This window comes from Salvelinus namaycush, unplaced genomic scaffold, assembly GCF_016432855.1.
Source record: "Salvelinus namaycush isolate Seneca unplaced genomic scaffold, SaNama_1.0 Scaffold1908, whole genome shotgun sequence".
In the NCBI taxonomy this organism is placed as follows: Eukaryota; Metazoa; Chordata; class Actinopteri; order Salmoniformes; family Salmonidae; genus Salvelinus; species Salvelinus namaycush.
The window spans coordinates 6953-30312 of record NW_024058684.1 but is presented as its reverse complement, the minus strand read 5'-3'; the positions used below and the strand labels follow the sequence as shown (position 1 = coordinate 30312).

The window sequence follows — 23360 nt, the reverse complement described above, 5'->3', positions numbered from 1 at the left end:
GATCTCGGTGTTTTTAAACACAATCCTCTTTACGTATCTACTATTTAACTTAAAGTAATTTGCTTGTTAAATGTACAAATGTGTTGATTATACTGAGTCTAGCACCAAGCTTATCGCTAATGCTAGCTAGCCCGACTATGAACTCACTAAGCTACTCTCCTCCTTCTAAAGAAGAGCTGGTCTGCTGGACGGAGAAAGAAGCTCTGACACTGAACATTGTCATGAAAGAAGAGGAGGGGGATATTACAGTAAAAGGAGAGGAAGAAGCTTTCAGAATGAAAGAGGAGGAAGAGGAGGCTATCAGTATCACATTGGAAGAAGAGAAAGAACATTTTAGAGTGGAAGAAGAGGTAGACGCTTTCAGAATGAAAAAGGAGGAAGAGGAGGCCATAACATTGAAAGAAGAAGAGAAGGAACATTTTAGAGTGAAAGAGGAAGAGGGGATAGAAGTTTTCAGAATGAAAAAGGAGGAAGAGGAGGCCATAATATTGAAAGAAGAAGAGAAGGAACATTTTAGAGTGAAAGAGGAAGAGGGGATAGAAGTTTTCAGAATGAAAAATGAGGAAGAGGAGGCCATAACATTGAAAGAAGAAGAGAAGGAACATTTTAGAGTGAAAGAGGATGAGGGGATAGAAGTTTTCAGAATGAAAAATGATGAAGAGGAGGCCATATCATTGAAAGAAGAAGAGAAGGATGTTACAGTGAAAGAAGAGAAAGAACATTTTAGAGTGAAAGAGGAAGAGGGGATAGAGGCTGTCATAGTGGAAGAAGAGGAGGTAGAAGCTTTCAGAATGGGAGAGGAGGCTATCACCTCGAAAGAAGAGGAGGATGTAACATTGAACAAAGAAGAGGAGGATGTTTTGGGAGATGAAGGAGAGGATGAGGAGACTGAAGATCTGATTAACACCAGTGAGTACTGTCTTAAAAACACAGCCAGAAACTCTGTAGTTGTTGAACTAATGTGTGGTGTTAAAGCCAAAGGGGCATTTGCACTGAAATGTGCTCCTCACCAGAACCCCAAATATAAGTTGTAAAACTCTGTTGGGTGTAAACAATGCAAATATAAACAAACACTGTATTTAACTCAAAACGTGTTTAAAACAATCATTTTGATCTCATGGTCGGTCCTTGCATCCACAGCTCTGTCTATGAATTAGAGCTGTTCCATTTGTTCAAACCCTCCGCTACTCTCCCCTATCTGTTCATTAGGACAGTGGAGACTGAATTAGAGTTGTTCCATTCCTTCAAGCCCTCCGCTACTCTCCCCTATCTGTTCATTAGGACAGTGGAGACTGAATTAGAGTTGTTCCATTCCTTCAAGCCCTCCGCTACTCTCCCCTATCTGTTCATTAGGACAGTGGAGATATACAACATTTAATTACCAATAAGGGGTATGATATTTATGGCTCTACCTTTCTCACTCATTATTATTCATGATCCATTCATGATTATCCCCCCCAAAATTATTTTATTTAACCAGGCAAGTCAGTTAACTTTTACTTGGTCACAATCCCGGATCCGGGAGCACCCTGATCAGTAAAAAAGCTGACTTAGCATAGCCTAGCATAGCGCCACAAGTAAATACTAGCATCTAAATATCATGAAATCACAAGTCCAAGACACCAGATGAAAGATACACATCTTGTGAATCCAGCCATCATTTCTGATTTTTCAGAAATTTCAGATCCTGAGGTCTGTCTCGCGTCATGACGAACATTGAAAAGACTGCATCCCCGGTTCCAAGAGCTTTTATACGGCCTCAGATCTACCTAGACACCCCATTCCAATTCTCACTGTATCTTTCATTTGCTGTCCAACCTGTATTTTTTAGTCAAGTTTATGATTAGTTACTGATTAGATTAGGTGCCTCTCCCAAGATTTCTCCCGACATTTTGTTTGCATTTTGGCTACTATTCATATTGTATAACCACGATTTGTGCCGCTAAATATGCACATTTTCGAACAAACTCTATATGTATTGTGTAATATGATGTTATAGGACTGTCATCTGAAGAAGTTTGAGAAGGTTAGTGAAAAAATTAATATCTTTTGCTGGTTTATTCGTTATCGCTTTTGTTGGCTTGAATCAATGCTGTTGTGTGGTTGGCTATTGTAGTAAGCTAATATAATGCTATATTGTGTTTTCGCTGTAAAACACTTAAAAAATCTGAAATATTGGCTGGATTCACAAGATCTTTGTCTTTCATTTGCTGTACGCTGTGTATTTTTCATAAATGTTTTATGATGAGTATTTAGGTAATTCACGTTGGTCTCTGTAGTTATTCTAGTTGCTTTGGTGAGAGTTGTGATGGTGGCTGCAATGTAAAACTATGATTTATACCTGAAATATGCACATTTTTCTAACAAAACATATGCTATACAATAAATATGTTATCAGACTGTCATCTGATGAAGTTGTTTCTTGGTTAGTGACTATTTATATCTTTATTTGGTCGAAATTGTGATAGCTATCTATGCAGGAAAAAAATGGTGGAGAAAAAAAAGTTGTGTCTTTTGCTATCGTGGTTAGCTAATAGAAATACATATTGTGTCTTCCCTGTAAAACATTTTAAAAATCAGAAATGATGGCTGGATTCACAAGATGTGTATCTTTCATCTGGTGTCTTGGACTTGTGATTTAATGATATTTAGATGCTAGTATTTACTTGTGACGCTATGCTAGGCTATGCTAGTCAGCTTTTTTACTGATGGGGGTGCTCCCGGATCCGGGATTGTGATGAAGTAGAAGTTAACGTGACGTGACCTCGACCCCCCTTCATCACTAATCCATGGCTCTCTCCCCTTATCAATGCCTGACCTCGACCCCCCCTTCATCACTAATCCATGGCTCTCTCCCTTTATCAATGCCTGACCTCGACCCCCCCTTCATCACTAATCCATGGCTCTCTCCCCTTATCAATGCCTGACCTGACCTCGACCCCCCCTTCATCACTAATCCATGGCTCTCTCCCTTATCAATGCCTGCCCTGACCTCAACCCCCCCGTCATCACTAATCCATGGCTCTCTCCCCTTATCAATGCCTGACCTCGACCCCCCCTTCATCACTAATCCATGGCTCTCTCCCCTTATCAATGCCTGACCTCAACCCCCCCGTCATCACTAATCCATGGCTCTCTCCCCTTATCAATGCCTGACCTCGACCCCCCTTCATCACTAATCCATGGCTCTCTCCCCTTATCAATGCCTGACCTCAACCCCCCTTCATCACTAATCCATGGCTTTCTCCCTTTATCAATGCCTGACCTCGACCCCCCCTTCATCACTAATCCATGGCTCTCTCCCCTTATCAATGCTAGACCTGACCTCAACCCCCCTTCATCACTAATCCATGGCTCTCTCCTCTTATCAATGCCTGACCTCAACCCCCCTTCATCACTAATCCATGGCTCTCTCCCCTTATCAATGCCTGACCTGACCTCGACCCCCCCCTTCATCACTAATCCATGGCTCTCTCCTCTTATCAATGCCTGACCTCAACCCCCCTTCATCACTAATCCATGGCTCTCTCCCCTTATCAATGCCTGCCCTGACCTCAACCCCCCTTCATCACTAATCCATGGCTCTCTCCCCTTATCAATGCCTGCCCTGACCTCGACCCCTCTTCATCACTAATCCATGGCTCTCTCCCCTTATCAATGCCTGACCTGACCTCGACCCCCCTTCATCACTAATCCATGGCTCTCTCCCCTTATCAATGCCTGACCTCAACCCCCCTTCATCACTAATCCATGGCTCTCTCCCCTTATCAATGCCTGACCTCGACCCCCCGTCATCACTAATCCATGGCTCTCTCCCCTTATCAATGCCTGACCTCGACCCCCCCTTCATCACTAATCCATGGCTCTCTCCCCTTATCAATGCCTGACCTCAACCCCCCTTCATCACTAATCCATGGCTCTCTCCCCTTATCAATGCCTGACCTGACCTCGACCCCCCCTTCATCACTAATCCATGGCTCTCTCCCCTTATCAATGCCTGACCTGACCTCGACCCCCCGTCATCACTAATCCATGGCTCTCTCCCCTTATCAATGCCTGACCTGACCTCAACCCCCCTTCATCACTAATCCATGGCTCTCTCCCCTTATCAATGCCTGACCTGACCTCGACCCCCCCTTCATCACTAATCCATGGCTCTCTCCCCTTATCAATGCCTGCCCTGACCTCAACCCCCCTTCATCACTAATCCATGGCTCTCTCCCCTTATCAATGCCTGACCTCGACCCCCCTTCATCACTAATCCATGGCTCTCTCCCCTTATCAATGCCTGACCTGACCTCGACCCCCCTTCATCACTAATCCATGGCTCTCTCCCCTTATCAATGCCTGACCTCAACCCCCCTTCATCACTAATCCATGGCTCTCTCCCCTTATCAATGCCTGACCTGACCTCGACCCCCCTTCATCACTAATCCATGGCTCTCTCCCCTTATCAATGCCTGACCTCGACCCCCCTTCATCACTAATCCATGGCTCTCTCCCCTTATCAATGCCTGACCTCAACCCCCCTTCATCACTAATCCATGGCTCTCTCCCCTTATCAATGCCTGACCTCAACCCCCCTTCATCACTAATCCATGGCTCTCTCCCCTTATCAATGCCTGACCTCGACCCCCCTTCATCACTAATCCATGGCTCTCTCCACTTATCAATGCCTGACCTCAACCCCCCTTCATCACTAATCCATGGCTCTCTCCACTTATCAATGCCTGACCTCAACCCCCCTTCATCACTAATCCATGGCTCTCTCCCCTTATCAATGCCTGACCTGACCTCGACCCCCCTTCATCACTAATCCATGGCTCTCTCCCCCTTATCAATGCCTGACCTCAACCCCCCTTCATCACTAATCCATGGCTCTCTCCCCTTATCAATGCCTGCCCTGACCTCGACCCCCCTTCATCACTAATCCATGGCTCTCTCCCCTTATCAATGCCTGCCCTGACCTCGACCCCCCCTTCATCACTAATCCATGGCTCTCTCCCCTTATCAATGCCTGCCCTGACCTCAACCCCCCTTCATCACTAATCCATGGCTCTCTCCCCTTATCAATGCCTGACCTGACCTCGACCCCCCCTTCATCACTAATCCATGGCTCTCTCCCCTTATCAATGCCTGACCTCAACCCCCCCGTCATCACTAATCCATGGCTCTCTCCCCTTATCAATGCCTGACCTCAACCCCCCCGTCATCACTAATCCATGGCTCTCTCCCCTTATCAATGCCTGCCACATGTGATCGCTTTCAATAGGATCCCTGATATAATGTAAACGTTATACATTACCCCTCATTATCTCCCTCATGTTCATGAATAAGTATATTTCATATTCTCAGAACCCAACACCGTTCATTTATATTGGGTACAACATCCTCTGAAACACAACCAAAACAAACTGAAAATGCATCCAACACGTTTGTAGAGTCACAGGCTTGATGTAGTTATTACGTTCTAGGAATATGGGACCAAATACTTTAATACACGTATACAGTGGGGCAAAAAAGTATTTAGTCAGCCACCAATTGTGCAAGTTCTCCCACATCACTGCTCTAGAGGAGATCTGCATGGAGGAATGGGCCAAAATACCAGCAACAGTGTGTGAAAACCTTGTGAAGACTTACAGAAAACGTTTGACCTCTGTCATTGCCAACAAAGGGTATATAACAAAGTATTGAGATAAACTTTTGTTATTGACCAAATACTTATTTTCCACCATAATTTGCAAATAAATTCATAAAAAATCCTACAATGTGATTTTCTGGATTTCTTTTTCTCATTTTGTCTGTCATAGTTGAAGTGTACCTATGATGAAAATTACAGGCCTCTCTCATCTTTTTAAGTGGGAGAACTTGCACAATTGGTGGCTGACTAAATACTTTTTTGCCCCACTGTAAGTGAATTTGTCCAAATACTTATGACGCATTCAAATGGGGGGACTAGATACATGAAGTGATTTTATTTCTAAATGGTAGAACAGATACCCTGAAAATACCCTCAAATAAAAGGTGACATTCTGTTCCTTTGTCTCATATGAAACATTTGATCTCAAATCTAAAATGCTGGAGTACAGAGTCACATTAAACTGTTATCTTCCCTGTCCAGATAAATACGTAGGGGAGTACAGAGTCACATTAAACTGTTATCTACCCTGTCCAGATGAATACGTAGGGGGGTACAGAGTCACATTAAACTGTTATCTTCCCTGTCTGAGTAAATACGTAGGGGGGTACAGAGCCATATTAAACTGTTATCTTCCCTGTCCAGATAAATACGTAGGGGAGTACAGAGTCACATTAAACTGTTATCTTCCCTGTCCAGATAAATACGTAGGGGAGTACAGAGTCACATTAAACTGTTATCTACCCTGTCTGAGTAAATACGTAGGGGAGTACAGAGTCACATTAAACTGTTATCTTCCCTGTCCAGATGAATACGTAGGGGAGTACAGAGTCACATTAAACTGTTATCTACCCTGTCCAGATAAATACGTAGGGGAGTACAGAGTCACATTAAACTGTTATCTTCCCTGTCCAGATAAATACGTAGGGGAGTACAGAGTCACATTAAACTGTTATCTACCCTGTCCAGATGAATACGTAGGGGAGTACAGAGCGACATTAAACTGTTATCTACCCTGTCTGAGTAAATACGTAGGGGAATACAGAGTCACATTAAACTGTTATCTTCCCTGTCCAGATGAATACGTAGGGGGATACAGAGTCACATTAAACTGTTATCTTCCCTGTCCAGATAAATACGTAGGGGAATACAGAGTCACATTAAACTGTTATCTTCCCTGTCCAGATAAATACGTAGGGGTGTACATAGCCACATTAAACTGTTATCTTCCCTGTCCAGATAAATACGTAGGGGAGTACAGAGCCACATTAAACTGTTATCTACCCTGTTCAGATAAATACGTAGGGGAGTTCAGAGCCACATCAAACTGTTATCTTCCCTGTCCAGATAAATACGTAGGGGAGTACAGAGTCACATTAAACTGTTATCTTCCCTGTCTGAGTAAATGCGTAGGGGAGTACAGAGCCACATTAAACTGTTATCTTCCCTGTCTGAGTAAATACGTAGGGGGGTACAGAGTCACATTAAACTGTTATCTTCCCTGTCTGAGTAAATACGTAGGGGAATACAGAGTCACATTAAACTGTTATCTTCCCTGTCTGAGTAAATACGTAGGGGAGTACAGAGCCACATTAAACTGTTATCTTCCCTGTCTGAGTAAATACGTAGGGGGGTACAGAGTCACATTAAACTGTTATCTTCCCTGTCCAGATGAATACGTAGGGGGTACAGAGTCACATTAAACTGTTATCTTCCCTGTCCAGATAAATACGTAGGGGAATACAGAGTCACATTAAACTGTTATCTTCCCTGTCTGAGTAAATACGTAGGGGAGTACAGAGTCACATTAAACTGTTATCTTCCCTGTCCAGATGAATACGTAGGGGAGTACAGAGTCACATTAAACTGTTATCTTCCCTGTCCAGATAAATACGTAGGGGAATACAGAGTCACATTAAACTGTTATCTTCCCTGTCTGAGTAAATACGTAGGGGATTACAGAGCCACATTAAACTGTTATCTTCCCTGTCTGAGTAAATACGTAGGGGGGTACAGAGTCACATTAAACTGTTATCTTCCCTGTCCAGATGAATACGTAGGGGAGTACAGAGTCACATTAAACTGTTATCTTCCCTGTCCAGATAAATACGTAGGGGAATACAGAGTCACATTAAACTGTTATCTTCCCTGTCTGAGTAAATACGTAGGGGAGTACAGAGTCACATTAAACTGTTATCTTCCCTGTCCAGATAAATACGTAGGGGAGTACAGAGTCACATTAAACTGTTATCTTCCCTGTCCAGATAAATACGTAGGGGAGTACAGAGTCACATTAAACTGTTATCTTCCCTGTCTGAGTAAATACGTAGGGGGGTACAGAGTCACATTAAACTGTTATCTTCCCTGTCTGAGTAAATACGTAGGGGAATACAGAGTCACATTAAACTGTTATCTTCCCTGTCCAGATAAATACGTAGGGGAGTACAGAGTCACATTAAACTGTTATCTTCCCTGTCCAGATAAATACGTAGGGGAGTACAGAGTCACATTAAACTGTTATCTTCCCTGTCTGAGTAAATACGTAGGGGGGTACAGAGTCACATTAAACTGTTATCTTCCCTGTCTGAGTAAATACGTAGGGGAACACAGAGTCACATTAAACTGTTATCTTCCCTGTCTGAGTAAATACGTAGGGGAATACAGAGTCACATTAAACTGTTATCTTCCCTGTCTGAGTAAATACGTAGGGGAATACAGAGCCACATTAAACTGTTATCTTCCCTGTCCAGATGAATACGTAGGGGAGTACAGAGTCACATTAAACTGTTATCTTCCCTGTCTGAGTAAATACGTAGGGGAGTACAGAGTCACATTAAACTGTTATCTTCCCTGTCCAGATAAATACGTAGGGGAATACAGAGTCACATTAAACTGTTATCTTCCCTGTCCAGATAAATACGTAGGGGAGTACAGAGCCACATTAAACTGTTATCTTCCCTGTCCAGATAAATACGTAGGGGAGTACAGTCACATTAAACTGTTATCTTCCCTGTCCAGATGAATACGTAGGGGAGTACAGAGCCACATTAAACTGTTATCTTCCCTGTCTGAGTAAATACGTAGGGGAGTACAGAGACACATTAAACTGTTATCTTCCCTGTCCAGATGAATACGTAGGGGGGTACAGAGTCACATTAAACTGTTATCTTCCATGTCCAGATAAATACGTAGGGGGGTACAGAGTCACATTAAACTGTTATCTTCCCTGTCCAGATAAATACGTAGGGGAGTACAGAGTCACATTAAACTGTTATCTTCCCTGTCCAGATAAATACGTAGGGGAGTACAGAGTCACATTAAACTGTTATCTTCCCTGTCTGAGTAAATACGTAGGGGGGTACAGAGTCACATTAAACTGTTATCTTCCCTGTCTGAGTAAATACGTAGGGGAATACAGAGTCACATTAAACTGTTATCTTCCCTGTCCAGATAAATACGTAGGGAAGTACAGAGTCACATTAAACTGTTATCTTCCCTGTCCAGATAAATACGTAGGGGAGTACAGAGTCACATTAAACTGTTATCTTCCCTGTCTGAGTAAATACGTAGGGGGGTACAGAGTCACATTAAACTGTTATCTTCCCTGTCTGAGTAAATACGTAGGGGAATACAGAGCCACATTAAACTGTTATCTTCCCTGTCCAGATGAATACGTAGGGGAGTACAGAGTCACATTAAACTGTTATCTTCCCTGTCTGAGTAAATACGTAGGGGAGTACAGAGTCACATTAAACTGTTATCTTCCCTGTCCAGATAAATACGTAGGGGAATACAGAGTCACATTAAACTGTTATCTTCCCTGTCCAGATAAATACGTAGGGGAGTACAGAGCCACATTAAACTGTTATCTTCCCTGTCCAGATAAATACGTAGGGGAGTACAGTCATATTAAACTGTTATCTTCCCTGTCCAGATGAATACGTAGGGGAGTACAGAGCCACATTAAACTGTTATCTTCCCTGTCTGAGTAAATACGTAGGGGAGTACAGAGACACATTAAACTGTTATCTTCCCTGTCCAGATGAATACGTAGGGGGGTACAGAGTCACATTAAACTGTTATCTTCCCTGTCCAGATAAATACGTAGGGGGGTACAGAGTCACATTAAACTGTTATCTTCCCTGTCCAGATAAATACGTAGGGGAGTACAGAGTCACATTAAACTGTTATCTTCCCTGTCCAGATAAATACGTAGGGGAGTACAGAGTCACATTAAACTGTTATCTTCCCTGTCTGAGTAAATACGTAGGGGGGTACAGAGTCACATTAAACTGTTATCTTCCCTGTCTGAGTAAATACGTAGGGGAATACAGAGTCACATTAAACTGTTATCTTCCCTGTCCAGATAAATACGTAGGGAAGTACAGAGTCACATTAAACTGTTATCTTCCCTGTCCAGATAAATACGTAGGGGAGTACAGAGTCACATTAAACTGTTATCTTCCCTGTCTGAGTAAATACGTAGGGGGGTACAGAGTCACATTAAACTGTTATCTTCCCTGTCTGAGTAAATACGTAGGGGAATACAGAGCCACATTAAACTGTTATCTTCCCTGTCCAGATGAATACGTAGGGGAGTACAGAGTCACATTAAACTGTTATCTTCCCTGTCTGAGTAAATACGTAGGGGAGTACAGAGTCACATTAAACTGTTATCTTCCCTGTCCAGATAAATACGTAGGGGAATACAGAGTCACATTAAACTGTTATCTTCCCTGTCCAGATAAATACGTAGGGGAGTACAGAGCCACATTAAACTGTTATCTTCCCTGTCCAGATAAATACGTAGGGGAGTACAGTCACATTAAACTGTTATCTTCCCTGTCCAGATGAATACGTAGGGGAGTACAGAGCCACATTAAACTGTTATCTTCCCTGTCTGAGTAAATACGTAGGGGAGTACAGAGACACATTAAACTGTTATCTTCCCTGTCCAGATGAATACGTAGGGGGGTACAGAGTCACATTAAACTGTTATCTTCCCTGTCCAGATAAATACGTAGGGGAATACAGAGTCACATTAAACTGTTATCTTCCCTGTCTGAGTAAATACGTAGGGGAGTACAGAGTCACATTAAACTGTTATCTTCCCTGTCCAGATAAATACGTAGGGGAGTACAGAGTCACATTAAACTGTTATCTTCCCTGTCCAGATAAATACGTAGGGGAGTACAGAGCCACATTAAACTGTTATCTTCCCTGTCTGAGTAAATACGTAGGGGAGTACAGAGTCACATTAAACTGTTATCTTCCCTGTCCAGATGAATACGTAGGGGAGTACAGAGTCACATTAAACTGTTATCTTCCCTGTCTGAGTAAATACGTAGGGGAGTATATATAGTTTATTTAAGCAATAAGGCCCGTATACCACAGGTATGACAACCTGATCTACATGAATGCAGCTTCCACTTCATTGAAGCCGTTAGATGCAGTTCATCACAGCGCTCTTTGTTTCATCGGGTGAAAGGTTGTGCACTCCACTGCTCTATCAGGAAGTAGGATGACCTCTGACCTCACGTAGGTCGAAACACACTGAATTTTATTCACTTATAAAACCCTATTGCAAAAACTCCCATATTACCTGACCTCTTTACTAACCTGTAGGAGTTACCCTACCCAATCACAGGGATGGAACACTCCCATATTACCTGACCTCTTTACTAACCTGTAGGAGTTACCCTACCCAATCACAGGGATGGAACACTCCCATATTACCTGACATCTTTACTAACCTGTAGGAGTTACCCTACCCAATCACAGGGATGGAACACTCCCATATTACCTGACCTTTTTACTAACCTGTAGGAGGTACCCTACCCAATCACAGGGATGGAACACTCCCATATTACCTGACCTCTTTACTAACCTGTAGGAGTTACCCTACCCAATCACAGGGATGGAACACTCCCATATTACCTGACCTCTTTACTAACCTGTAGGAGTTACCCTACCCAATCACAGGGATGGAACACTCCCATATTACCAGACCTCTTTACTAACCTGTAGGAGTTACCCTACCCAATCACAGGGATGGAACACTCCCATATTACCTGACCTCTTTACTAACCTGTAGGAGTTACCCTACCCAATCACAGGGATGGAACACTCCCATATTACCTGACCTCTTTACTAACCTGTAGGAGTTACCCTACCCAATCACAGGGAAGGAGCACTCCCATATTAACTGACCTCTTTACTAACCTGTAGGAGTTACCCTACCCAATCACAGGGATGGAACACTCCCATATTACCTGACCTCTTTACTAACCTGTAGGAGTTACCCTACCCAATCACAGGGATGGAACACTCCCATATTACCTGACCTCTTTACTAACCTGTAGGAGTTACCTACCCAATCACAGGGATGGAACACTCCCATATTACCTGACCTTTTTACTAACCTGTAGGAGGTACCCTACCCAATCACAGGGATGGAACACTCCCATATTAACTGACCTCTTTACTAACCTGTAGGAGTTACCCTACCCAATCACAGGGATGGAACACTCCCATATTACCTGACCTCTTTACTAACCTGTAGGAGTTACCCTACCCAATCACAGGGATGGAACACTCCCATATTACCTGACCTCTTTACTAACCTGTAGGAGTTACCCTACCCAATCACAGGGATGGAACACTCCCATATTACCTGACCTCTTTACTAACCTGTAGGAGTTACCCTACCCAATCACAAGGATGGAACACTCCCATATTACCTGACCTTTTTACTAACCTGTAGGAGTTACCCTACCCAATCACAGGGATGGAACACTCCCATATTACCTGACCTCTTTACTAACCTGTAGGAGTTACCCTACCCAATCACAGGGATGGAACACTCCCATATTACCTGACCTCTTTACTAACCTGTAGGAGTTACCCTACCCAATCACAGGGATGGAACACTCCCATATTACCTGCCCTCTTTACTAACCTGTAGGAGTTACCCTACCCAATCACAGGGATGGAACACTCCCATATTACCTGACCTCTTTACTAACCTGTAGGAATTACCCTACCCAATCACAAGGATGGAACACTCCCAAATTACCTGACCTCTTTACTAACCTGTAGGAGTTACCCTACCCAATCACAGGGATGGAACACTCCCATATTACCTGACCTCTTTACTAACCTGTAGGAGTTACCCTACCCAATCACAGGGATGGAACACTCCCATATTACCTGACCTCTTTACTAACCTGTAGGAGTTACCCTACCCAATCACAGGGATGGAACACTCCCATATTACCTGACCTCTTTACTAACCTGTAGGAGTTACCCTACCCAATCACAGGGATGGAACACTCCCATATTACCTGACCTCTTTACTAACCTGTAGGAGTTACCTACCCAATCACAGGGATGGAACACTCCCATATTACCTGACCTCTTTACTAACCTGTAGGAGTTACCCTACCCAATCACAAGGATGGAACACTCCCATATTACCTGACCTCTTTACTAACCTGTAGGAGTTACCCTACCCAATCACAGGGATGGAACACTCCCATATTACCTGACCTCTTTACTAACCTGTAGGAGTTACCCTACCCAATCACAGGGATGGAACACTCCCATATTACCTGACCTTTTTACTAACCTGTAGGAGTTACCCTACCCAATCACAGGGATGGAACACTCCCATATTACCTGACCTCTTTACTAACCTGTAGGAGTTACCCTACCCAATCACAGGGAAGGAACACTCCCATATTACCTGACCTCTTTACTAACCTGTAGGAGTTACCCTACCCAATCACAGGGATGGAACACTCCCATATTACCTGACCTCTTTACTAACCTGTAGGAGTTACCCTACCCAATCACAGGCATGGAACACTCCCATATTACCTGACCTCTTTACTAACCTGTAGGAGTTACCCTACCCAATCACAGGGATGGAAAAACAGCTGAGTCGTTCCATGTCATTTCAGCAACATTATGTTGTTGACATTTAATTTGATCTGAGAAATGAAGCTAATTGGTTGCACCCAAATTGGCCCTTTTGATTCATAATATTCAATAAATATAGTGTATATATATATAATATAGTATCCAACATCCGATTGGGATCAAACTTCTTCCAACACTTGAGTAAGACATGAGGAATCCAATAAAATGGTCAAAAGCTTCCCATGGACCCCCCACCGACCAGGAATGGTCTTAACTAATCCAGATCCCTTCTTTGAAGGGAATAAACCACACGCCATTTCCTGGACACAGATTAAGCCTAACATTTACATTTTACATTTAAGTCATTTAGCAGACGCTCTTATCCAGAGCGACTTACAAATTGGAAAGTTCATACATATTCATCCTGGTCCCCCCGTGGGAATTGAACCCTGGTCCCCCCGTGGGAATTGAACCCACAACCCTGGCGTTGCAAGCGCCATGCTCTACCAACTGAGCCACACGGGACCAAGAGAAGGACTGAATTGCTTTCATGGAGGACTGAATCGGAGGACAATATATTTTCATCGTGAGAAAAAAGCTATTGGTTTTCTACCCAAAGTTGGAAAGAAATTGTTATCATCCATTTAATAAACACATCAGCAAAATTGATTTTTAAAAAACTGTGTGGCAATAGCAGGAACAGCGGCATCTAGAGGGCAAAACTGGGTACTTTCACACTTATTTATGGGGGGAAATGCAAGCGACTTCTAAATGATCTGGAGAGAAAAAACACCACCAAATTCACTGTGACTACATTGTATTAATGATATATTAATAATGAATAATTAACACTCCAAGCCACAGCTACAACTTGTCAAACATAGAGAAGGGATACTGTATACTGGCCATTGGCTTTTACTGTATTCAATGGAGTGGGAGGAGCTATCTGGTGGTTGAACTCATTTCTTTACTTAATGGAGTGGGAGGAGCTATCTGGTGGATCAACTCATTTCTTTACTTAATGGAGTGGGAGGAGCTATCTGGTGGTTCAACTCATTTCTTTACTTAATGGAGTGGGAGGAGCTATCTGGTGGATCAACTCATTCTTTACTTAATGGAGTAGGAGGAGCTATCTGGTGGTTGAACTCATTTCTTTACTTAATGGAGTGGGAGGAGCTATCTGGTGGTTCAACTCATTTCTTTACTTAATGGAGTGGGAGGAGCTATCTGGTGGTTGAACTCATTTCTTTACTTAATGGAGTGGGAGGAGCTATCTGGTGGATCAACTCATTTCTTTACTTAATGGAGTGGGAGGACCTATCTGGTGGATCAACTCATTTCTTTACAACAGAAAATAGAATTATGGGGTTTCCCTCAACAGTTGCAATGAGATTGGTAAAGTATAACTTGTGTGCAGTGTTCAGTGCCTCTTTGTATGCAGTCTGGTGATACGCCAGGGCCTGGGGATGCAGTTAGCTTTGTTTTCCTCAAGCTATTCTCCAGTTTGCTCCCAGACGCTTTCATAGAACGTAGATCACTGTTAAACGAGGCTGCAGAGCGTTTGTTTGACTGAATTAATATGACATCGCCTTAAATGCAGGCAGATATGTAGCAGATGGAAAGTATGTTTTAAATGAAATAAAATGCACTTTTCTCTCAACTGCGTTACCAACTCCAGTCAGCAGATGGCGATGAGCGTCTTTCAGGTGATGCTGCCAGTGTGACGTATAATCTAGTGGACGGGACGTTTCTTCAACAACAACAGCTAGTCGGTCACCTCGGTAGCTTGCTCGTCAACATAGCCGAAACATTGAAGCTCTTTAGACTGTGTATATGTGCCTCTGTGTTTTAAACACATTTTTGTTGTATAGCTATTTACCATATTTAATGTTATATTTATATTGTTACTCAGCTAGCTGGCTTGATAAGTTAGCCTAGCACTAGGTTAGTGGCTAATACTAGCTAGCTAACATCCCCGACTAAGCTACTCCCCTGCTAAAGAAGAGCAGGTCTGCTGGACGGAGAAAGAGGGTCTGGGGCTGAACATTGTCGTGAAGAAGAGAATGAAAAGGAGGATATCACAGTAACAAAATAAGTAGAGGGCGAGGCTGTTACCGTGAAAGAAGAGGAAGGAGTTCAAAGTGAAAGAGGAGGAGGAAGAGTAGGTAGATCTGATTACCACCAGTGAGTACTATCTGAATAACAGAAACCTCTAATGGACGAAATGGCACTTTAACCTTTCTGGCGTAGGCGTTCCGCTAGCGACCCACCTCGACAACATCCTGGGAAATTGCAGAGCGCCAAATTCAAAATACATAAAGAGTCATAATAAACATTCATAAAAAATACAAGTGTTATACATTGGTTTAAAGATTAACTTCTTGTTAATCCAGTCGCTTTGTCAGATTTCAAAAAGGCTTTACGGCGTAAACATACCATGCGATTATCTGAGGACAGCGCCCCGCTTACAAAAGCATGAAAAACATTTTCCAACCAAACCGATGCATCACGAAAGTCAGAAATAGCGATGAAATAAATCGCTTACCTTTGAAGATCTTCATCTTTTTGCAATCCCAAAGGTCTCAGTTACACAATGAATGGTCGTTTTGTTTGATAAAGTTCTTCTTTTTATCCCAAAAATGTCTGTTTATTTGGCGCGTTTGATTCAGAAATACACCGGTTCCAACTCGCCCAACATGCCTACAAAGGATCTAATAAGTTACATGTTAACTTGGTCCAAACATTTCAAACAATGTTTCTAATCCAACCTCAGGTACCCTAAAATGTAAATAATCAATCAAATTTAAGACGGAATAAACTGTTTCCAATACCGGTGAAAAACGAAACGGAGTGCGCTCTCATTCACGCGCACCAAAAGACTAGAGTCCACCTGAATGACACTTGGAAAGAATACGACTACTTCTTCATTTTTCAAAAAGACAACATCGAACAATTGCTAAAGACTGTTGACATCTAGTGGAAGCCATAGGAACTGCAATCTGGGTCCTAATAATTTGGCTTCCCATAGAAAAGCATTGGAAAAAACAATGACCTCAAAAAAAGATTTCCTGAATGGATTGTCCTCGGGGTTTCGCCTGCCAAATCAGTTCTGTTATACTCACAGACATTATTTTAACAGTTTTAGAAACTTTTCTATCCAATACTACCATGCATATGCATATCCTAGCTTCTGGGCCTGAGTAACAGGCAGTTTACTTTGGGCACCTCAGTCATCCAAACCCCCTATCCCTAAAGAAGTTTTAACCTGTCAGGAGAAGTAGCGGAGCAGGCCCTATTTGTCGGGAGACGGCAGGGGGGGAAACCATTCAATAAAATGACATGCCCTCCTAAAAGTAGGTAACGTCAGTCCTGTAGGTGAAATTAAGATTGTAACAATGACAGTCCATTATTTATATATATATATATATATACAGTGGGGCAAAAAAGTATTTAGTCAGCCACCAATTGTGCAAGTTCTCCCACGTAAAAAGATGAGAGAGGCCTGTAATTTTCATCATAGGTACACTTCAACTATGACAGACAAAATTAGAAAAAAAATCCAGAAAATCACATTGTAGGATTTTTAATGAATTTATTTGCAAATTATGGTGGAAAATAAGTATTTGGTCAATAACAAAAGTTTATCTCAATTATACACTGCTCAAAAAAATAAAGGGAACACTAAAATAACACATCCTAGATCTGAATGAATGAAATATTCTTATTAAATACTTTTTTCTTTACATAGTTGAATGTGCTGACAACAAAATCACACAAAAAATATCAATGGAAATCAAATGTATCAACCCATGGAGGTCTGGATTTGGAGTCACACTCAAAATGAAAGTGGAAAACCACACTACAGGCTGATCCAACTTTGATGTAATGTCCTTAAAACAAGTCAAAATGAGGCTCAGTAGTGCGTGTGGCCTCCACGTGCCTGTATGACCTCCCTACAACGCCTGGGCATGCTCCTGATGAGGTGGCGGATGGTCTCCTGAGGGATCTCCTCCCAGACCTGGACTAAAGCATCCGCCAACTCCTGGACAGTCTGTGGTGCAACATGGCGTTGGTGGATGGAGCGAGACATGATGTCCCAGATGTGCTCAATTGGATTCAGGTCTGGGGAACGGGCGGGCCAGTCCATTCCATCAATGCCTTCCTCTTGCAGGAACTGCTGACACACTCCAGCCACATGAGGTCTAGCATTGTCTTGCATTAGGAGGAACCCAGGGCCAACCGCACCAGCATATGGTCTCACAAGGGGTCTGAGGATCTCATCTCGGTACCTAATGGCAGTCAGGCTACCTCTGGCGAGCACATGGAGGGCTGTGCGGCCCCCCAAAGAAATGCCACCCCACACCATGACTGACCCACCGCCAAACCGGTCATGCTGGAGGATGTTGCAGGCAGCAGAACGTTCTCCACGACGTCTCCAGACTCTGTCACGTCTGTCACATGTGCTCAGTGTGAACCTGCTTTCATCTGTGAAGAGCAGAGGGCGCCAGTGGCGAATTTGCCAATCTTGGTGTTCTCTGGCAAATGCCAAACGTCCTGCACAGTGTTGGGCTGTAAGCACAACCCCCACCTGTGGACGTCGGGCCCTCATACCACCCTCATGGAGTCTGTTTCTGACCGTTTGAGCAGACACATGCACATTGTGGCCTGCTGGAGGTCATTTTGCAGGGCTCTGGCAGTGCACCTCCTTGCACAAAGGCGGAGGTAGCGGTCCTGCTGCTGAGTTGTGGAGGAGGCCGTAGGAGGGCAACGTCTCCTGATGTACTGGCCTGTCTCCTGGTAGCGCCTCCATGCTCTGGACACTACGCTGACAGACACAGCAAACCTTTTTGCCACAGCTCGCATTGATGTGCCATCCTGGATGAACTGCACTACCTGAGCCACTTGTGTGGGTTGTAGACTCCGTCTCATGCTACCACTAGAGTGAAAGCACCGCCAGCATTCAAAAGTGACCAAAACATCAGCCAGGAAGCATAGGAACTGAGAAGTGGTCTGTGGTCACCACCTGCAGAACCACTCCTTTATTGGGGGTGTCTTGCTAATTGCCTATAATTTCCACCTGTTGTCTATTCCATTTGCACAACAGCATGTGAAATGTATTGTCAATCAGTGTTGCTTCCTAAGTGGACAGTTTGATTTCACAGAAGTGTGATTGACTTGGAGTTACATTGTGTTGTTTAAGTGTTCCCTTTATTTTTTTGAGCAGTGTATATAGATCATTATTTAGACTTGAGGGAAAATCAAGGACTGAAGGGGGGCATGAATAAAAAAATGGCAGAGTAATACTTTAAATTCATGATGTGATTGGGGGACTAAACCTGATAGTATAACAATAGTAGTAATAATAATAATGATGTATTTTATACAACACTTTTCATTACAAAGACAATCTCAGACTAAAAACTGTCAAAACTAACAAAACACATGTAGCGATCTGGCAGGTCTTGGTGATGGTCTACCACAGCTTCAGATGATAAGGTGTTGTTCAGCCAGGCAGTTCAGAAAGGCTGGGCAGTAGTTTAAAAGGAGGGGGCAGCGATGTCACAGAGGGGAGCAGTGATGTCACAGAGGGGAGCAGCGTCAGTCAGTTACTCAGACCGGAGCTCTTCACCAGGCTCCTCCTCTAACATGGAGCCAGTTTTATCATGTAGAAGTTTTATTCAGGTCTCTATTAAGTATTTAACTAAATAATCTGTTTGTCTTTGGCAGGAGAGGGACCAGACTCTCACTCTGACAGCGGAAAGAGTCCTTCAGGGGGACCAGACCCAGTGACACCCAAACCAGCGAGACAACACCACTGCTCCCAATGTGAAAAGAGATTTTCCCTATCATGGGCCCTAAAACGGCATGAGAGGACACACACAGGAGAAAGGCCTTTCCAATGTTCCCAGTGTGGAAAGAGTTTTACTTTGTTAGGAAACCTGAGGGAGCATAAGAGAATACACTCGGGAGAGAAACCGTACAACTGTTCCCAGTGTGGAAAGTGTTTCGCCTGGTCAGGGAGCCTAAAGCAGCATGAGAGGATACACACAGGGGAAAAGCCTTTCCAATGTTCCCAGTGTGGAAAGCATTTTGCCCGCTTAAGGAGTCTGGAGGAGCATGAGAGGATACACACAGGGGAAAAGCCTTTCCAATGTTCCCAGTGTGGAAAGCGTTTTACCCAGTTAGGGACCCTAAAAGAGCATGAGACAACACACGCACAAGAAAAGCTCTACCAATGCTCCCAGTGTGGAAAGAGTTTTATCAATTTAAGACATCTGAATAAGCACGCAAGAATACATACACAGAAGGAGAAGACTTACCACTGCTCTCAGTGTGGAAAGACATTTTCCCAGTCAGAGGACCTGAAATCACATGAGAGAATAGAGAGGCTGTGTTCTGACTTATGTTTTTGACCTGAGAATTTAGGTTTTTGTTCATGCCAAATGAAATCATATAGTTTATATGAAATCATTAACAAACTAGACCTACTTTTGTTTTAGTTTTCATCTGGAGATGATAAATAATATACAATGTTCCAGTGGCGTGCCTGGGGCCTGGGCCTTCAGTGAGGTCCTACACAGTCCCACCCGAATTAATCCACCTCTTATTACCATCATTATGATGCCATGGCTCTAGACACTGTACATTTAGACAGAAACGCAGTATAACCAGGCGTTGCGTCACCTTGAAATTGACATTTTTATTCAGAGAATTGCAGGGGAAGAGTACAATACAGTACAGTTCAACTAATAGGCAAGAACACAATCAATGAGTCTTTTCAATACTTCCCTATTTTTCTTCACCTTTTCATTGTGCAGCTCCGTTGCCCTGCGCGCTTGTTCGTTGAGCTGTAGATCCACTCGGGTGTCCCCAAAAGTTTTCAAAAGCACCATTGCTTGTAAGGAGCCTGTGAGCCATTGATAGCGCTCGTAGTTGGAACTTTGAAAGTGGCGAACGAACCCCTTTCCCGCCTGTGACAGGCTTTGTAGCGTCGGCGTCAGGTGACCTCTCCTTACAATGTCTAACTTTTCTAGAAAAGTTCGTCTTGAGAATGGCGTTATAATTATATCCTCGACCAAATCGATATCTTCTCCTCCTTCCGCCATTGTGGATTGAAAAAAACAGCTTAGTAGTACGCAAATTAATTTGTTTATCAAATTCAGTTTCCTAGTTCTGAAGTTCTGCATAGACCTGCCCATAGGACCTGCCTCTCAATATTGGTAATCCAATCAAAAGACGTGCACGCACTACGCCTGCTAGCTGGCTCCTGTGTAACACTGGAGCCAGCCAGCAGGCGTACAATAGCCAACTCTAAAGCTGATTGGTTGACACAAAATTTTCATTTCCATTCACTTTAAGCTACAAGCGCCCGCACTGTTGATTCTGAAGGCCTGAGGGCAGATTTTAGACCCCTGGCAACACATGATGGCTGAATATGATTGGATAAAAGATCTAACATAAAGACCAGCCCTCCAAAACTCAACCTGGGGCTGGAAGCAGTGCAACCAAGAGGAAAGCTATGAAATGAAGAGTATAACTCTTACTCTGGGGAATAATTTAATACATATTTGGGGGAAAATATATTTTTAAAAAAATTATATTCTGATGATGTTTAGGCCAGCAGAGAAGGCCTTGCTGGCCCTGACGGCCCACCACTGCAATGTTCCCAGTGTAAAATAATAATATAATAACAATAATATACAATGTGTTTTGATTATGAACTTTAATTCATTGCATACAAGTATAAACCCTCTAATATTGTTCATTATATATTTGGGATATTGCTAAATGTTAATTACTATATAGAGTTTTGGATTTCTTGATTTTAACGTTTATCCTCTTGAATTTCATTTGATCTGGCTTTTCGCTAAATGAATTTGAATACATGATTTAGATATTGAATAGATTAATAGAATGTGCATTTCTTGAATTTAGTCGTTTTGTTTCATTGAGTTAATTTGTGTATTAGTCATCAAGCTAAAGGACTATGAAAATGTGGTGGTGTTTTTATAATAAAGTGGTTGACATGAAAAACATGAGTGTTCCCATCAATGTTATTCCACTATGTAGAAGCAGAATAGAGCCAGCTGTTTATTTTGATATTATCTGTTGACTGAATGAATCAGAATTTGCATTGAATACAGATGTGTAGTAGATGTGAAGTTTATTTTAAATTCTCACTAATCGATCAGCAAAAACGTGTCTTTGTCAGTCTCAATATAATATTAAACTTTTGAAAGAAATGAAAAATAAAAAGTAGAATAAGGCTCCGTAGTAACTAATACAGTAGAGTAGAATAAGGCTCCATGGTAGCTAATACATTATAATAGAATAAGGCACCATGGTAGACAATACATTATAATATAATAAGGCTCCATGGTAGCTAATACAGTAGAATAAGGCTCCATGGTAGCTAATACATTAGAGTAGAATAAGGCTCCATGGTAGCTAATACATTATAATAGAATAAGGCACCATGGTAGCTAATACATTATAATAGAATAAGGCTCCATGGTAGCTAATACATTATAATAGAATAAGGCACCATGGTAGCTAATACATTAGAATAGAATAAGGCACCATGGTAGCTAATACATTAGAATCTAATAAGGCTCCATGGTAGCTAATACATTATAATAGAATAAGGCTCCATGGTAGCTAATACATTAGAATAAGGCTCCATGGTAGCTAATACATTAGAATAGAATAAGGCACCATGGTAGCTAATACATTATAATAGAATAAGGCTCCATGGTAGCTGATACATTATAATAGAATAAGGCACCATGGTAGCTAATACATTAGAATATAATAAGGCTCCATGGTAGCTAATACATTAGAATAGAATAAGGGACCATGGTAGCTAATACATTAGAATAAGGCTCCATGGTAGCTAATACAATAGAATAGAATTAGGCTCCATGGTAGCTAATACATTATAATAGAATAAGGCACCATGGTAGCTAATACATTATAATAGAATAAGGCTCCATGGTAGCTGATACATTATAATAGAATAAGGCACCATGGTAGCTAATACATTAGAATATAATAAGGCTCCATCGTAGCTAATACATTAGAATATAATAAGGCACCATGGTAGCTAATACATTATAATATAATAAGGCACCATGGTAGCTAATACATTATAATAGAATAAGGCACCATGGTAGCTAATACATATAATAGAATAAGGCTCCATGGTAGCTACTACATTATAATAGAATAAGGCTCCATGGTAGCTAATACATTATAATAGAATAAGGCTCCATGGTAGCTAATACATTAGAATAGAATAAGGCACCATGGTAGCTAATACATTATAATAGAATAAGGCTCCATGGTAGCTAATACATTATAATAGAATAAGGCTCCATGGTAGCTAATACATTATAATAGAATAAGGCTCAATGGTAGCTAATACATTATAATAGAATAAGGCTCCATGGTAGCTAATACATTATAATAGAATAGGGCTCCATGGTAGCTAATACATTAGAATAAGGCTCCATGGTAGCTTATACATTAGAATAGAATAAGGCTCCATGGTAGCTAATACAATAGAATAAGGCACCATGGTAGCTAATACATTAGAATAAGGCACCATGGTAGCTAATACATTATAATAGAATAAGGCTCCATGGTAGCTAATACATTATAATAGAATAAGGCTCCATGGTAGCTAATACATTATAATAGAATAAGGCTCCATGGTAGCTAATACATTATAATAGAATAAGGCTCCATGGTGGCTAATACATTAGAATAAGGCACCATGGTAGCTAATACATTAAAATAAGGC

The 23360-nt window shown here is 42.2% G+C and overlaps 1 protein-coding gene across 3 annotated transcripts; it reads left to right on the top strand.

The window, feature by feature from the left end:
* The first annotated feature begins 215 nt into the window (after window positions 1-215).
* Window positions 216-20094, top strand: LOC120037833 (gastrula zinc finger protein XlCGF7.1-like). Of its 3 annotated transcripts, none has more exons than XM_038983804.1 (3): window positions 216-386; window positions 804-909; window positions 19286-20094. In XM_038983804.1, exons 1-3 carry the CDS (start codon window positions 222-224, stop codon window positions 19969-19971), a joined length of 957 nt encoding a protein of 318 aa, XP_038839732.1. In that variant the 5' UTR covers window positions 216-221; the 3' UTR covers window positions 19972-20094. The 3 variants fall into 3 exon arrangements, with proteins under 3 accessions (XP_038839732.1, XP_038839730.1, XP_038839731.1); XM_038983802.1 differs by having other exon boundaries at window positions 256-317; window positions 564-909; XM_038983803.1 differs by lacking the exon at window positions 216-386 and having other exon boundaries at window positions 504-909.
* The last annotated feature ends 3266 nt before the right edge of the window (window positions 20095-23360 follow it).

Coding starts and splice junctions, on each gene's coding strand:
- LOC120037833 (XM_038983802.1), top strand. CDS start 276: ATGAAAGAGGAGGAAGAGGAGGCTATCAGTATCACATTGGAA. Junction 318..563: donor CTATCAGTATCACATTGGAA/GAAGAGAAAGAA, acceptor ATGAAAAATGAG/GAAGAGGAGGCCATAACATT. Junction 910..19,285: donor TGAAGATCTGATTAACACCA/GTGAGTACTGTC, acceptor TGTCTTTGGCAG/GAGAGGGACCAGACTCTCAC.